Source organism: Embiotoca jacksoni, unplaced genomic scaffold (assembly GCF_022577435.1).
Source record: "Embiotoca jacksoni isolate LCO1_2020_lvr unplaced genomic scaffold, fEmbJac1.0.p SCAF_33, whole genome shotgun sequence".
In the NCBI taxonomy this organism is placed as follows: Eukaryota; Metazoa; Chordata; class Actinopteri; family Embiotocidae; genus Embiotoca; species Embiotoca jacksoni.
In genome coordinates, this window is record NW_027185385.1 from 4,166,656 (window position 1) to 4,182,319 (window position 15,664).

Consider the following 15,664-nt stretch of genomic DNA (forward strand, 5'->3'; position numbering starts at 1 on the left):
AACCAAAGGAAGGCTTCGGTGGAAACACTGAGATTGCAAGGATCAGGGAGGCAGAGGAGGAGGAGGGTGAAAGGAGGATGAGGAGGAGAAGGAGGAAAAGAGGGTCTCTTTCCCCTACCATGAATCCGAGCTCAAGCAAATTCACCATAAGCGTGAAGGTGGAGTCTATCCAAAGCTTCCTGTTCAAGTCTCCATTCAACATGGGGGTTGCCACTGAGGAAAAGTACAGCTCCACTGTCAATGTCCATGTTGTGGTTTCTCATTTACAGCAGCAGCAGAGTTTCACTGATCAGCGCAAGAGATGAGAACTGGAGTCTGGGCAAGCTCTTTCTTCTGACTCTCAGCCAAGCCTCTCTGGCTTCTGAAACAGGACATTACAGAAGACTTAAGAGTGATTTCACATTTTTTTGAAATATCTTGTCTATTTTTTCAATTAAGCACAACAACGTCTTCAAAACAGTCAGGACGCTGTGTAAAATGTAAATAAAAACAGAATAGAATGATTACCCAATCATGTGAACCCATATTTAATTGGAAATAGAGCAAAGATAACATATAAAATGTTAAAGTTATATTGTTTTATGAAAAATATTATGCCCATTTTGAATTTAATGCCAGCAATGCGTCTCAAAAAAGTTGGGACTGGGGGCATGTTTACACCTATTTGGCACTACCTCTTCTGCTAACAACACTCTGGAAACATTTGGGGACTGAGTTTTGAAAGTGAAATGTTGTCTTACTTCTGACTCGTATAGGATTTCAGCTGCTCAACATTTCAGGGTCTCGTTTGTCATATATTTCATTTCATGTTTTTTTAAATGGGTGAGAGGCATGAAAAAGACATCCAGCTGGCAACGACTTTTATAAAATCTATATATATCACTCAGCCTTAATGGTGCCGTCCCAGATGTGCAACCTACCCATGCCATGTGCGTGAATGCATCCCCATACCAATTAGGGATGCAGGCTTTTCAACTGTTTGCTGATTACAAGCTGGACTGTCCCTCTCCTCTTAAATGCGGAGGATGCAGCGTCCCTGATATCCTTAAAGAATCTAAATTTTTGTATTTGCCAGACCACAGGACAATGTTCCACTTTGCCTCAGTCCATCTTAAATAAGCAAGGACCCAGAGAAAGTGGAGGTGATCAAGTTTTATACATGGTTACTTCTTAGTATGGTAGAGTTTTAACCAGCATTTTTGGAAGCAGCGATGAACTTTGTTCAGAGACAATGGTTTTCGGATATGTTTCTGTGCCCATGCAATGATTTCCACCACAGAATTGTGTCTGTTTTTAATGCAATGCCGCCTGAAAACCTGAAGATCACAGCCGTCCAATATTGGTTTTCGGATTTTATCCCTTGCATACAGAGATTTCTCAGAATTCTTTGAATGATATTTTACTATAGAACATGAAGTCTCCAACTTCTTTGCAATGTTACGTCGAGGAACTTTATTGTTAAATGTTTTCCCATGCAGTGGTGAACCTCTCCCCATCTTCACTGCTGAGAGAGACTGCCTCTCTGGGATGCTCTTTTTATACCCAGTTATGTTACTCACCAGTTACCAATTAACCTAAATAGTTGTGAGATGTTAAACTAGGTGTTTATTTTAGTGTTACACAACTTATCCAGTCTTTTGTAGCCCTCGTCCAGACTTTTTTTTATGTTGCTCACATCAAATTTAAAATTATCATATATTTTTCATAAAACAATACGATTTCTCAATTTCAACATCTGATATATTGTCTTGTCAATGGAATAGTGAACACGACGATGGCTGAAACTCTTGGCTAAACAGAAGCGAAATTTATCATTGGTGTTGCTTTCCAATGCTGGAGACAACTCTTGGTGAGTGGAGGAATGAACTTTGTTGCTTAACTTGTAACATTTCTTCTAGACTTATGAGTAAACAGTTAGTACAAAAAGATAATTTATGTAATACCTTATAAAGGCAGCTAATTGTATGACATCTGGGATTTGCCGGCCGTCGCGCATGCCAGAACAAATCCCATGGACCGCTGCAACGGTGGGCTGGTGGACCATCAAAAAAATCCATAACATTTTTTCTGACATTGTCTGTCTCTTTAATGCCATCTGTGTGTGCCTGTTATTCGGAGTGCACATGTGAACATTCTGTGTTCAGTACCAGCTGATAAGTCTTGAGGCTGACCTCTTTCCTGGCACACCTCCACATAACTTGACTGTAGGATTGTAACAGTATATGTTTTTTTCATAATATGATATGATACTGTATATAGTGTTTCATTGTTAGTATATATTTATTTTTTGAAGTCTTGTCAGAAGTGCTCTAAATGATTATAAAACAGTTTACTGTTTTTGAGCTCAGCTCTGTACGTTAAACTCAAACAGGATGTGGAAAAAGTTTTTCACCAGCATATTTTATGATTGACTTTTAAACAATCACAGGTTTTTTTGTGAAGCATTAAAGTTATATGAGGGACGCAGACACTTTGATCTGCCTGGAGGGATTTTTGAAGATGTTGTGGATGGTTTGATAATCATACCTTTTCATACCATGGTATACTGTGACTGGTATAGTACTGGAACCCTACTTTACTGAAAGTGTTGATATGTTTAGTTTGCTGTTTGTTGATCTGTGGTTCTGACGAGAACAGCTGTATGTTACCAGCTCAATCAGCACGTCACCTAGCTATTTCCCAAATGGAGTCAATTTTCTCTTGCAAACAAATCAAACGTACTGACCTTGTATGGAGAATTTAAAATGGATCTCCAGTACAGGTAGTTACAACACAAACTAAGCTGAAAAATGTTTTTGCTGTGGCTGTTTTCTCACTACTATGCTATGATGTATGATTGATGGGATTACTACTTGTAGAAAAAGCCAGCTACTAACTCATGGCATGTCAAAAAAAGTTTAATTCTACCTAACTGTCAACACCATTAGATCCAGTGTTACAGGCATATATCCTTCACACATCAGATTCTGTGACCTGCCCTGATGTCTTTACCCTCACTCAGGATAACTAAACTTTACTAAGCTAACAAACACTGTAGGTCACAGAATCTGATGGGGCACACCAAGCTGAGTGCAGACTGTCTGGATTCGATAGTGACTCACTATTGCCTCCTAATGTACAAAGTAGTATTACATGATGGTATTTTATTTTTTTACAAATTGCACTTATGCCTGCTGTGTTTTTATACCCACACTGTTCACCAAGAGTGAAACAACCCCAACAGCAGGGCTTTAAATCTTAATGCCAGACATTAGCAGATGACAGTGTGGGCAGAAACATATGGTTTTTGTACCGGTTTATTATGATTATGATTATTATTCTTAGGGTTCATACAGTGGGCCTAAAGGTCAAACGCAAAAACATTTTACAGAATACAAAAACATTTCACTAAATGCAAAAACCGTCACGGAACACAAAAGCATTTCACTAAATGCAGAAACATTTCCCACACTATAAAGGCATTTCAAAAAACACAAAAACATTTCAGAAATCTCTGACATTTGAAAAAACAAAAACATTTCACACAACGCAAAAACATTTAACTAAACACAAAAACATTTCACAGAACAAAAACATTTCAGAAAACACAAAAACTTTTCAGAAACAAACATTTCACAGAACAAAAACATTTCAGAAAACAAAAACTTTTCAGAAACACAAAAACATTTCACAGAATCCAATAGCATTTCACAAAACATAAGAACATTTACAGAAAACAAAAACATTTCACAAAATGCAAAAACATTTCACAAAACGCAAAAACATTTCCAGAACACAAAGGGTAGGACAACACATATTGTTTGTCATTGGACAGAACCCAAATCAATCCGCTTGCAAAATTCTGACATTGACCCACCCTTAATAATGTTTCTGGTCAGAGCCTCTACTACGTTAGTCCGGGGAGACGCTGAATATTATTGACACTTGTCGGGGTGTAACTAAGCTAACATTAGCTTTGCTTCCTGTGTCCATACTAATATTAGCTTTGAGCACATTGTATGTGCATTGTATGGTGAAAAAGGAGTGACACACCACCAGCGATTGGCTGTATACCTAAAGTTAATGTTACTCACACAAATGTGCACACTGTTTATAGTGAATATATATATAATGCCATACATATTCCTGGTTAATGTTCCTGTTATGAATTAGTCAGGCTGGCTATGGCGGCTAGGTTAACATTAAGTTTGTTTCTTGTGCCCATCACTATTATTAGCTTTGGGCACATCCCGGCGGAAAAGGAGTGACACACCACCAGCGATTGGTACATACTGTAGCAGTGGTATACTGCTTAAGAGATTAGGTATACTGCTGCACCTGAAGTGGCTACTTTACAATCTCAGCGTCTCTCCAGGCTAACCTAGCAGAGGCTCGGACCAGAAACACTATCATGGGAGGCTCAACGTCAGGATTTGGCCAGCGGATTGACTTGGGTTCTGTCCATTCACAAACAAAATGTGTTGTTTTACCCTTTCCGGTTTGTGTAATGTTTGTGTGTTTCTGAAATGTTTTTTTGCGTTTTCTGAGATGTTTTTGTCTTCTGTGGAATGTTTATGCATTTTGTAAAATGCTTTTGCAATTAGTGAAATGTTTTGTATTTAGTGAAATGTTTTTGCGTTCTGTGAATTGTTTTGTTGTTTTCTGAAATGTTTATGTTCTGTGAAATGTTTTTGAGTTTACTAAAATGTTTTTGCGTTTGGTAAAATGTTTTTGTGTTTTGTGAAATGTTTTTGTGTTCTGTGAAATGTTTTTGCTTTTAGTGAAATGATTTTGCCTTTAGTGAAATAATTTTGCGTTCTGTATAATGTTTTTGTGTTTGGTGAAATGTTTTATCGTTTTGTGAAATGTGTTTGTGTTCTAAGAAATTTGTTTTGTTCTGTGAAATGTTTTTGCTTTTAGTGACTTTACATTTCGTGAAATGTTTTTGCGTTTAGTGAAATGATTTTGAGTTTAGTAACATGTTTTTGCATTTAGTAAAAAAAAAAATTATTTTGTAAAATATTTTGGTGTTTTCTGAAATGTTTTATCATTTTGTGAAATGTTTGTGTTTTGTGAAATGTTTTTGAATTTGACCCTCAGGGCAACCACACTATAAGCCTTGTAGGGGTAGAACCCTATTGTTTTTGTATCATTTTATTATAAATTGGCACAAAACATTGGCTCATTGCAAGCTGTGGTCAGTTTAGAATTTCATTACTCTATATTTTTCCAAAAATGCTAAATTATTTAACATCTAAATCGCCACAAGTCTTTATCCAAATGTCACCAAAATCATTAAAGTAATCATATTTGGATGATTAGATATCACACATTTTCAATAATATTCAGTTATGACAAACGGTGAATCCGCAGTGAAATTCAATAGCTTTGTAATTTGTACTGCATAGGCAAGATTTTCTACTTTGTCAAATGTTTGATTAAACTTCACCAAAACAGTTGATAATAAACCTGACATCATCAGAATGATGTGATTTTTTTCAGAATTTTATACCCAGAATTTTGACTGTTGTAAGCATTTTATGTTTAAACAGACAATTGATTAGGGCCTGTGAGTGTGGCCTATTCATAATTATGCTCCATCTTATGACTTTATCTCAATTGGATAGTTATGTTCCCAGCTCTTTGCTGCTTGCAGCTTTAGTTTTAGCAAAATGAACTCCTTCCTTCTGTTGAGTGCAAAACCCGCAAATTGAGGCTTGCGGCTATATTCATTACCATTTCTTGTCTTATTTTTGTAACAAACAGATAAATCAATCAATCAATTAATTAAAAGAAATATCAATGATACAGTAAGATACGGTATTTAGCAGAGTTTTAAGTGAAAATACTACAACTGTCCACGCTTTGTCATCAAAGTGTCATTCTGTGACAGAAATAACAAGGGAATGGTTTGACGTTAACTTATTCTATGTTGATTTAATAACAACTACAGAACTGTGTAAGTTGTCCTACTGATATTAATTCAGATTTCGGCATTATGATTCTTAAAGGAGCAGTCTGTAGGATTTAGTGGCATCAAGCAGTGAGCTTGCAGATTGCAACCAACTGATTATCCTTTTCCTAACCCTCTTCTTCCAAGTGTGTTGGAGAAAAGGCCCTCAAGAGCCAGCATCTTGTTTGTCCGTTCTGGACTATTATAGAAACATGGTAGTCCAACTTGGTGGGCTTTGGGGAAGAGGACCCGCTACCTACAGTACCAGTCAAAAGTTTGGACACAACTTCTCATTCAATGTTTTTTCTTTATTTGTATTTTTTTTCTACATTGCAGATTAATATTGAAGACATCAAAACTATGAAGGAACACATATGGAATTATGTGGTAAACAAAAAAAAGTGTTAAAGAAACCAGAATATGTTTTATATTTTAGATTCTTCAAAGTAGCCACATCTTGCTTTGATGACAGCTTTGCACACTCTTGGCATTCTTTCAATCAGCTTCGCAAGGTAGTCACCTGGAATGGTTTTCAATTAACAGGTGTGCCTTGTCAAGAGTTAATTTGTGGAATTTCTTGCCTTCTTAATGTGTTTGAGACCATCAGTTATGTTGTGCAGAGGCAGGGTTGGTGCACAGTTCTATACAGTGAATAGGCCTATTCGACTACAGTTCTAATCCATACTATGGCAAGAACCACTCAACTAAGTAAAGAGAAACGACAGTCCATCATTACTTTAAGACAGGAAGGTTAGTCAATCCGGAAAACTTCAAGAACTTTGAATGTGTCCTCAAGTGCAGTCGCGAAAACCATCAAACGCTATGATGAAACAGTCTCTCATGAGGACCGCCCCAGGACAGGAAGACCAAGAGTTACCTTTGCTGCCGAGGATAAATTCATTGGAGTTACCAGCCTCAGAAACCGCAAATTAACAGCACCTCAGATTAGAGCCCACATAAATGCTTCGCAGAGTTCAAGTAGCAGACATATCTCAACATTAACTGTTAAGAGGAGACTGTGTGAATCAGGCCTTCATGGTCGAATTGCTGCAAAGAAGCCACTACTGATGAAGAACAACAAGAAGAGACTTGCTTGGGCCAAGAAACATAAGGAATGGACATTAAACCAGTGGAAATCTGTACTTTGGTCTGATGAGTCGAAATTTGAGATTTTTGATTCCACCCGCCGTGTCTTTGTAAGACGCAGAAAAGGTGAACGGATGGTTTCTACATGTGTGGTTCCCACCATGAAGCATGGATGAGGAGGTGTGATGGTGTGGGGGTGCTTTGCTGGTGACACTGTTGGTGATTTATTCAAAATTCAAGGCATACTTAACCAGCTTAGCTATCACCGCATTCAGCAGTGACATGCCATCCCATCTGGTTTGCACTTAGTGGGACCAGCATTTGCATTTCAACAGGACAATGACCCCAAACACACCTCCAGGCTATGTAAGGGCTATTTGACCAAGGAGAGTGATGGAGTGCTGCGTCAGATGACCTGGCCTCCACAATCACCCGACCTAAACCCAATTGAGATGGTCTGGGATGAGTTGGACCGCAGAGTGAAGGCAGAGCAGCCAACAAGTGCTCAGCACCTCTGGGAACTCCTTCAAGACTGTTGGAAAACCATTCCAGGTGACTACCTCATGAAGCTGTTTGAAAGAATGCCAAGAGTGTGCAAAGCTGTCATCAAAGCAACTTTGAAGAATCTAAAATATAAAACATATTCTGGTTTGTTAAGCATATTTTTGTTTACCACATAATTACATGTGTTCCCTCATAGTTTGGATGTCTTCAATATTTATCTACAATGTAGAAAAAAATAAAAATGAAGAAAAACCATTGAATGAGAAGTTGTGTCCAAACTTTTGACTGCTACTGTATATGGAATGGCTCATTCAACAAAAACACAATGATTCTTAGCTTCATGTGATTTTACACCAAGGAAAACATAATTATGAATACTGTATATCCTTTCTGCAAATACATCCCCCTTAATCCACTGCACTGAACCTTTAAATCCAAAATGTGTTTTTCTTCTGGTGAAGAAAAATGAGGACCATCAGCACAACTGGTACAGATGGAGTTGAATCGCTCAGATTTCATTGAAACCAAAGATAAGTCAAAACAAGAAAACTAGGGAATGCGACATGCTTCCAAGAAATGGTAAATGGTAAATGGTTTGCACTTGTAGCGCTTTATCGCCTTATCGGTCTCAAAGCGCTTTTATACACTGTCAAAGATCACTCGTACCTGCCACATGAGAACAAAGAAATGTATATGAGTGGTTCTTGCGTGAGGCCCAATATAAAGGATAAGAGATGAGGCCCTCACAGAGAGCTGATGATGTTTGATGACAACTTGTGGGAATGTTAGACATATTTATTCAAGTTTGCTAGCAGTGGCATCTATTTGGGAAAAAGTACAATTGGGCATATCTATTGTATGTTAAACTGCTCAAAAAAGTAATAGAATAACATTCACTTGATACCAGATGTAGACATTTCCCAAAATAGGCTGAGCCTGTGGTTATCAACAAGACCTCTGACTATGAGCTGGCAATTATAACTAGCATTTTGGAACATATTTCCACTGCTTATCACATATTCAACTGGTTGATAAAAAAAGTAATTTATTCTTATTCTGAAATATTAAAAGAATATTAGATGAAAGGCACACATCATGACATATACTACAGTCAATATAGTCTACTCTACAGTGTAGTATAGAAGCTAGGCTGTCTCTACCTGTGAACGTTTTCCATGGCTGCTACCTCAGCAAGGGCTGCCAGACTGAAGAAAGCAGGTAGTTCTTGTGGTACGGTGCTCCTCTCTGCCGTCTCTCCACTGGGATTACTGTAGCACCCTTTATCATTGCATAAATTCTGTTGGGGTGATGGCTTCTTATCCTTTTCCTGGATCAGGTCTTTAGTCTTGTCCTCTGTAACAAAAAAGAGCACACAATTCTCAGGACAATTAAAGATTATGTTACCACAGAATTTCATTTGTTTATATTTTTAGATCTACAAAAAAGGAACTTGTTGATAATTTCACAAAAAAACATTTTCAGAAACGAGACATCAGACTCTGCTATACTAATGAAAGTGCCTGTCCAAAGTAACTATCAGTTAAGTTTCACTCATTGTACATTTAAATCTATTTACTCTTTACTTCAAAATTTAAAGTAGCTTTGTAAAGTACCGTCACTTACCCTCAAAACAGAAAGAAATGACAAGCAAAGTTATATTAAACCATTTATAAAAGTATAATACCAGAAACCCTGACAAACGGCCAAAACACATGGCACAAGTCAAAACAGATGCGCCTATTGTTATCTATGTAAACCGCCACAGTGGCGGTGGCTAGGCGTGCGCCACACATGTGGATGTGTCACCCGGCAACACTTCCATGGTGTGTCTGATTTCACGTGTTGCTGCGCGGTGCAACCTATCGATGTTGCTGCGCAACATATGACGTGGTTGCACAGCCTGTCTGTTTCCAGCTTCAGGTTTCATGAAGCTGCGCTGTTATGGTTTCTTGATTTAAAATTTGGCCATATACTTTTACAATTTCTAGACGATACTCCTTCGACCAAATCTGTGGCTTTTATTCAGGTGGGTCTGACCTACTTCCTCTCTGGGAGCTACAGACATTTTGAAAACTTTCAGTTCTTTGACTGTTGTGAAAATACACATGATTAAGGAGAAGTGAAAGGGTTAAGATGTTTATAAAAATCTATATCTAACAACTGAATACATGAATTCACAAATAATGTCTAAAATTAACCTAATAAGGCAAATTATGGAGTGACAACTTGTACTTTGCCATTTTCGAAATAGCCCATTTTTGTTTTACCATAGAACATTTGAGCTAAAACTTGTGACATGACAGAGACAGACACATCTATCTGATCCCACACTGACTGATCAATTGATTAATCATTCTTCACTCACCCTCGGCTGGAGACACACAGCCATCAGCTGTGCGCACCAAGTGTGTGATCTTGGTCTTCCTAGCCTTCCTCTTCTGGCTACCAACTAGCATCTCCATACTAGTGGCGCACTGGACATCTGGGCACATTATGGCAATGGGGGCACATGATTTGGCTTTTGAAGCTGAATCCAACAAGATGGAATCAGTTGGTACCACTGCTGTGGAGAACAGGTTAATCAGAATGGATATTAGGGATCGAACTGTTGCACCTCAGCGGTATTTAAAATCAATGACACAAATATATTTCAGAACAAGTTAAGTTAAAAAGACAACAGTTGTATATTCATTTGTTTAGTATCACTTTGATCTAACCACATAAAAGTAAGAATGTTGGCACATAGCCCTCAACTGCTAATGAATATTCCTCATGAATATGTTTCGTTCTATATGGTATAAATAGTGTGAGTTGAAATATGGGAGTGTTGTATATCATAGATTTTTTTAAATCTCTGAAGACTTTTCTGTTTGGTAGCATCGTTTACAACAAAATAATGGCCTGTGATGTGCTTGAAGGTAAACTAACATGTAATCTCTATTGTTTAAAAGTATTTTGATGGTCTTGAGAACATTGCATTCATTTAACTTTAAAATATATGAAATATCTCTAAACATATTCACACCCCTGCTACATAATGCACAAACACCAACATTCTAATTCACCTTTGTCCACTGCATCTGGTTTCTCCTTTTTGTGTTTTTGCTTCCTAACAATCTTGTGGAATGAAGTCTTTTTCTGAGATGGAGATGGCCCTGATATAGCAAGAAAAAAACCAAACAACAAAAGAAAGAAAGAAAGAAAAAAAAGAGCATGGAAATGCTAAGTTATGCAGTCCTGATGATTTACTTCTAACAAAAGAGAACTGATCCTGAATAACACAAGTGTGGAAATCAGGACTCCACAGGTGCAGAGTGAGCCATGAGAGGATATTAAACAGTAATTGGGCCCTATTTTCGTACTGACACAAAGTTGGTCTAAGCGTGGATCCAAGCGTATGCGTAATTTGGTACAGCACAAGGGGCTTTTTTTTTCCAAGGTTGCGTTGAGTTGCTATTTTCGCAGCTCAGCATGAACCTAGCTGGGCCAAGATCATCATGCGTTGCAATTTCGGTGTCATTTTTGAGACCAAATCAAGCTCGCTCTTCCACCAGCTCAAACTTGGTCTGAGTGTAATGCAACTACCGGAGGGGACATTTTCATGGCTTTAGTGGCAAGTGCACACATGGCCAGACCCAGCCAGAATCCCAGAGACATGTATGGTGGATGTCCTATATTTTTCACACTGCTTAGATGAATAATTAAAACAATCTTTTTGCGATTTCTTTAATTAGTTAATTCATAAAATTAATTTCTGTTGAATTGGCTGTAAATCAGGCAATTGGCACACGTAGCGATGCGGCAGCCATTTGTAGTCTTATATTATAAAAGGCAACTCGGCTTTACCACAAATGAGTTACAATAAAATGAAACATAAAGGTGTGACAAATCAAAAGCTTTTCCACCCACTAATTTTGGGATTTCTCTACCCAGCCGTACAAGGCCACCAAGTTTGACACTAAATCATTTATGGACGAAAGGTCAGGGAAATTTACACATGACAGCATAGCTCATGATTCATTTAAACAATGATTGCAGAGAACATTTTGCTCTCTTGAAGCCCCCATTGCAATTCATTTATTAACACCAAAACATTAGTTATGTTTCAAACACATTGCTCTTCAATTTGAGTGTGCACAATTACTTATGATCACTCGTAAACATTGTTACAGCACCTGATTTCAGCATATTGGATGAGTGTTCCTTGTTCAATTTGAAATTCATTTCATGATGAAATGGCAAATAAAGCTTTAAATGATCCATATTTTACTTTGTTGATATACTGACCTCGAGGTCCACCGAAACCCTCAACGCTCACAGCTGAGATTATTGTTTGGCGTCTATAAGATGCACGTTTTTTTTGGGCCCCGACAGACAAGTATGTCAGTTTCCTCCTGCGCAAAGTTTAGCTGGCGGCGCTGGTCTGCTCCTTCAACTGTTACTAAATTGACAATACGCAGTTTTAAAGCGGATGAGAGGAACTGACTGACAGTGATGATAAGCTGGTGTGACAAACTTTCTCATGATTCTATTCCTCCTTCTTCACTACTGTGCCATACTGTGCCACAGATACAATTCGTTTGTGTTCACCAAATTACCAAAAAAGTTGGCCACACCCAGAACGTGGTCTTAGACCTGCCTTCGTGCTATACCTAGATTGACGAAAATAGAGCCCATTGCCTTTATTCAGTGGACAAACATTTGTTAGACTATGCTCCTACCTTTTCCAGCCTTTGAGGTGTCTTCCTGGATAGTGGAAGTGTCAGTCTTCTTTTTCTTTGTGACAGCAGTTCCCTTCTTATCAAATGTCATTGGGCTGTATTGTGGCAGGCTGTTAAATTTCTTTTCAAACTCCTCCTCCAGTTTCCCTAGGCTGTCAAGTAAAGTAAGGAGTTTTACATAACTGATCAATATTATCAATAGCCTAACCTTTAAACTAAAAACCCGTTGTCAGAGCAATCTGGTGAGTTTACAATGTAGGGACTGATAATAGAACAGAAGAATTATCTTGGTCCTGTCCCGTAGGGGGAAACAGCGACAGCATCAAAACTACCTTCCTCCTCACCAAGCGCAAATGGCAGTTTCCATTTCTGTAATTTATTATACATTCTCAACTTGGTTGACCATTTTATATGCTTTATTGACAAAAAAAAAATGATGATTGAACACCTGACAGCCATTCAGACTACAGACGAGTAGGTAATAAAATATTACCCTAGCTTTATAGCACTGAAAAATACTTAGTAAAGGAGCTTATTTAAAATATCTGTGTAAATTATGTAAAGTAATAATATTAACATAAGTTTTAATATAATATTTATTACTAGTTAGGTTTTATAAGCCAGCCACCTGTAACATGACATTACAAGCTCATTTGATGAGATTGAAGGGTGTTGGCTTTCCACGTTTTTTGGTTTTTTTTTTTCCATTCTATTCCATCTCATGAGTTGATAATGGGACAAATTAAAATTTTTGTAGTAACAGGAAACACAAAAATTAGAAAGACAATTTTAAAATGCAAAGTTTTTCTTTAAATAGGAATTAACTTACTAAAGGACCATCAAATGCACAAAAAAGGTAGGTTATTGAGAGTGTTACTATAAATAAATAAGTGTAGTCACTCAAATGTGCATGTGATAATCCAGTGAAATTACAATAATTTTAACATGGGTGAAATTTTCAATTGTGACCATTCTATGTGCCATAATAAAGTTCTGTGATAGAAAATGGGGAAAAGCAATTCCAGCACAACAACAGGGACACAATTAAGTAAACAGTGCCAAGTCATGCGACAAAGAAATGACAAGTTTGTTAATACTGCAGATGAATAAGCAGCTAGTTTGGCTTCATGTTTATATGCTGTAGTCACATATCTCTCATTTCTACAACAGAGTTGGTAGATGTAAAGTTATCATGACACATGGCCAGATAAGCCACAATTATGACAATAAGACTCAAACTGTAATTGTGTAATAGTTTTCTACTTACTATTAAATTTCCCTTTCAATTGATATATTCCAAAATCAGTCTAAGGATCCATCTGTGTTCTTTAGCCATTTAAACATCATCATAAAGACCTGAGTGATCACAGTTGTTTTTATCAGTCTGTTGTACTTGTACTCTATGCAATGCTTTTTTATTTAATTAATTCATAGATATATTATGTTTTTAATAATTTACTTTTATCTCTTATACCTACATACCTATAGGTATCATATCATATATGCTAATCCCATAACTTCATATCTGTAAAATTTGATCAACAATTGTTTTTAAATGTGTTCCATAATTAAATAAACTTGACTTAAAAAAATACTGGACTTTCTCTATAAAAATCGCCCGACCGCTCTTAAATAAATGGTGTCGGAATGATAAAAAAAAACTCAATGATCATGACTCATGAACAGTTTGTTGAACTTTTGTTGAATGTTTCCATAAATCCAAGAAATGTAATTATTGACTGGTATAGTGGGTTAAGATTATGCAACTGAATCTGATGTACAAACAATATTCTGTATACATTATTTTGTAAAATGTTTGGGTTTTCCACAATAAGTTTAGTACAAAACTTAATCATGTAAAATTTTTGGGTCATAACTCCAGAAAAAAAGGGAAGAAAGCAAAAAAAAACATTCTATTACTGTACCCTACAATAAAGTATAGTGAGTTATAGTAAGAAGGGATAAGACTCACCCCTGTGAAGACTCATCTTTGGACTTGGACTTTTTCAGCTTCTTGTTAGGTCCCAACTGTGAAACTGTCCAGCTGTCATCATTCCAGTTAGCATCATGATCAGAAGCACGGAAAGCGCCTCTTTTACCTGCCACGTGGACAACAAGTGACAAAATTATTTAATAATATTTATTAAATACATAACACACACAATTTAGAATGTGTTCCATATATGTTTTAATCAGTTTGCCCTAAAAATCTAAATAGATACCTCGATCAATATTGGCTCTCAATGACGTCAGCATTCCCTCAGAGACAAGGGTTTTATACAAGGCGCCTTTACAGCTCCGCTCGGATTTCCTGGAGCCGCGGTTCTCTGCGTTGGACTCATTGGTTGTGTAACCCTTGTCCTCATCCTTGAGTTTATCAGATGAATGGATGAAATTAAAGTGATAAGATTCTGCAATGCGGCACTGGAGGTCTGTGCTTCCTATATTTGCTTCTTCCGCTTCATTCTTGGGGTTAACATCAGTCATCTCTTCCTTCATCTCTATCTCAGAGGAGCTATACTGACCACATTGCCCACTGCTGCCATCCATTTCCTCCTCTTTCTCTTTGACAAAGACCTTGGTTTTGGGCTTACTTTTCTTTTTCAGCAAGCCAGAGTTTCCCCCGCTGAGAGTGCCCTGGATCTTCTTTTTGGGCTTTTCCTCTATGTCTATCCAGGCTCCTTTGGCCACTGCCTCAATAGTACTGAAAACACTATCCACTTTTCCTTCTGAACCGTCGCACTCCTTAATGAGCTTTGCTGAACAAGGGATCTCATCCTTTTCATTTAACTTGGCCGCATCTTTTTTGTTGTTGTGTTTTTTGACACGTGCATTTTGGCTGTTGAGGTGTGGTGGATTGGCATCCGTGGAGGTAGAAGTGCCAGAGGAGAGCAAAGGTAAGAGGGCTGATGTGTGAGAAGAGGGAGGACAGCGATCAGTGTCTGCTCTTTCCTCCTTAATCTCTGGCTTGACGAAAGTTTGCTGGACAGAGACTGTAGAGGAGCTGTCCTCTGGCTGAGATACAACTGTATCCATTTTTCCAGCTTCAGATGCTAAACACATCTAACCAAAAACAACAAAAGACAGTGTTAAACAAGTGATAATAAAATGTCAATAATCCCTGCACCCTATTATACTAAATGTTTGTAGTATCATTGATTTTATCTTTATATTCAATCATGTTACTGATCTGAATCAGATGAAAATCCATCACACAATAACACCGTCGTCTGTTTTTCTTGGTTGTTTAAATATAAAAAAAGAAAAAAAAAATTTGCACTATTGTTTAGTTTTAATTTAATTATTCTATTTTATTGTATATACTGTGCATTTTTATATTTAATATGTTTTACTGTTATTTTATTTCTTTCCTGTATCTATAAATGCTGCTGTAGTGAAAGAATTTCCCTTTGGGGATTAA

General features: G+C 37.3%; 1 protein-coding gene across 7 annotated transcripts in view; it reads right to left on the bottom strand.

Annotated features, from left to right (window-relative positions):
* LOC138207633 (HMG box transcription factor BBX) overlaps nucleotides 1-15,664 on the bottom strand; it is a 32,475-nt gene that overhangs the window by 960 nt on the left and 15,851 nt on the right. For 4 of the 7 annotated variants that reach the window (XM_069165004.1, XM_069165005.1, XM_069165007.1 and 1 more), the window contains 7 exons: nucleotides 14,466-15,306; nucleotides 14,216-14,342; nucleotides 12,244-12,395; nucleotides 10,588-10,677; nucleotides 9,888-10,085; nucleotides 8,683-8,875; nucleotides 1-361 (listed from right to left, as the gene is read on the bottom strand). The exon at nucleotides 1-361 is cut by the window's left edge and continues 960 nt beyond it. In XM_069165004.1, coding sequence (XP_069021105.1) covers nucleotides 283-361; nucleotides 8,683-8,875; nucleotides 9,888-10,085; nucleotides 10,588-10,677; nucleotides 12,244-12,395; nucleotides 14,216-14,342; nucleotides 14,466-15,306 — 1,680 coding nt within the window. In that variant the 3' untranslated portion in view covers nucleotides 1-282. The remainder of the gene's footprint in view (nucleotides 362-8,682; nucleotides 8,876-9,887; nucleotides 10,086-10,587; nucleotides 10,678-12,243; nucleotides 12,396-14,215; nucleotides 14,343-14,465; nucleotides 15,307-15,664) is intronic. The other 3 variants (XM_069165006.1, XM_069165009.1, XM_069165008.1) reach the window with 3 other exon arrangements.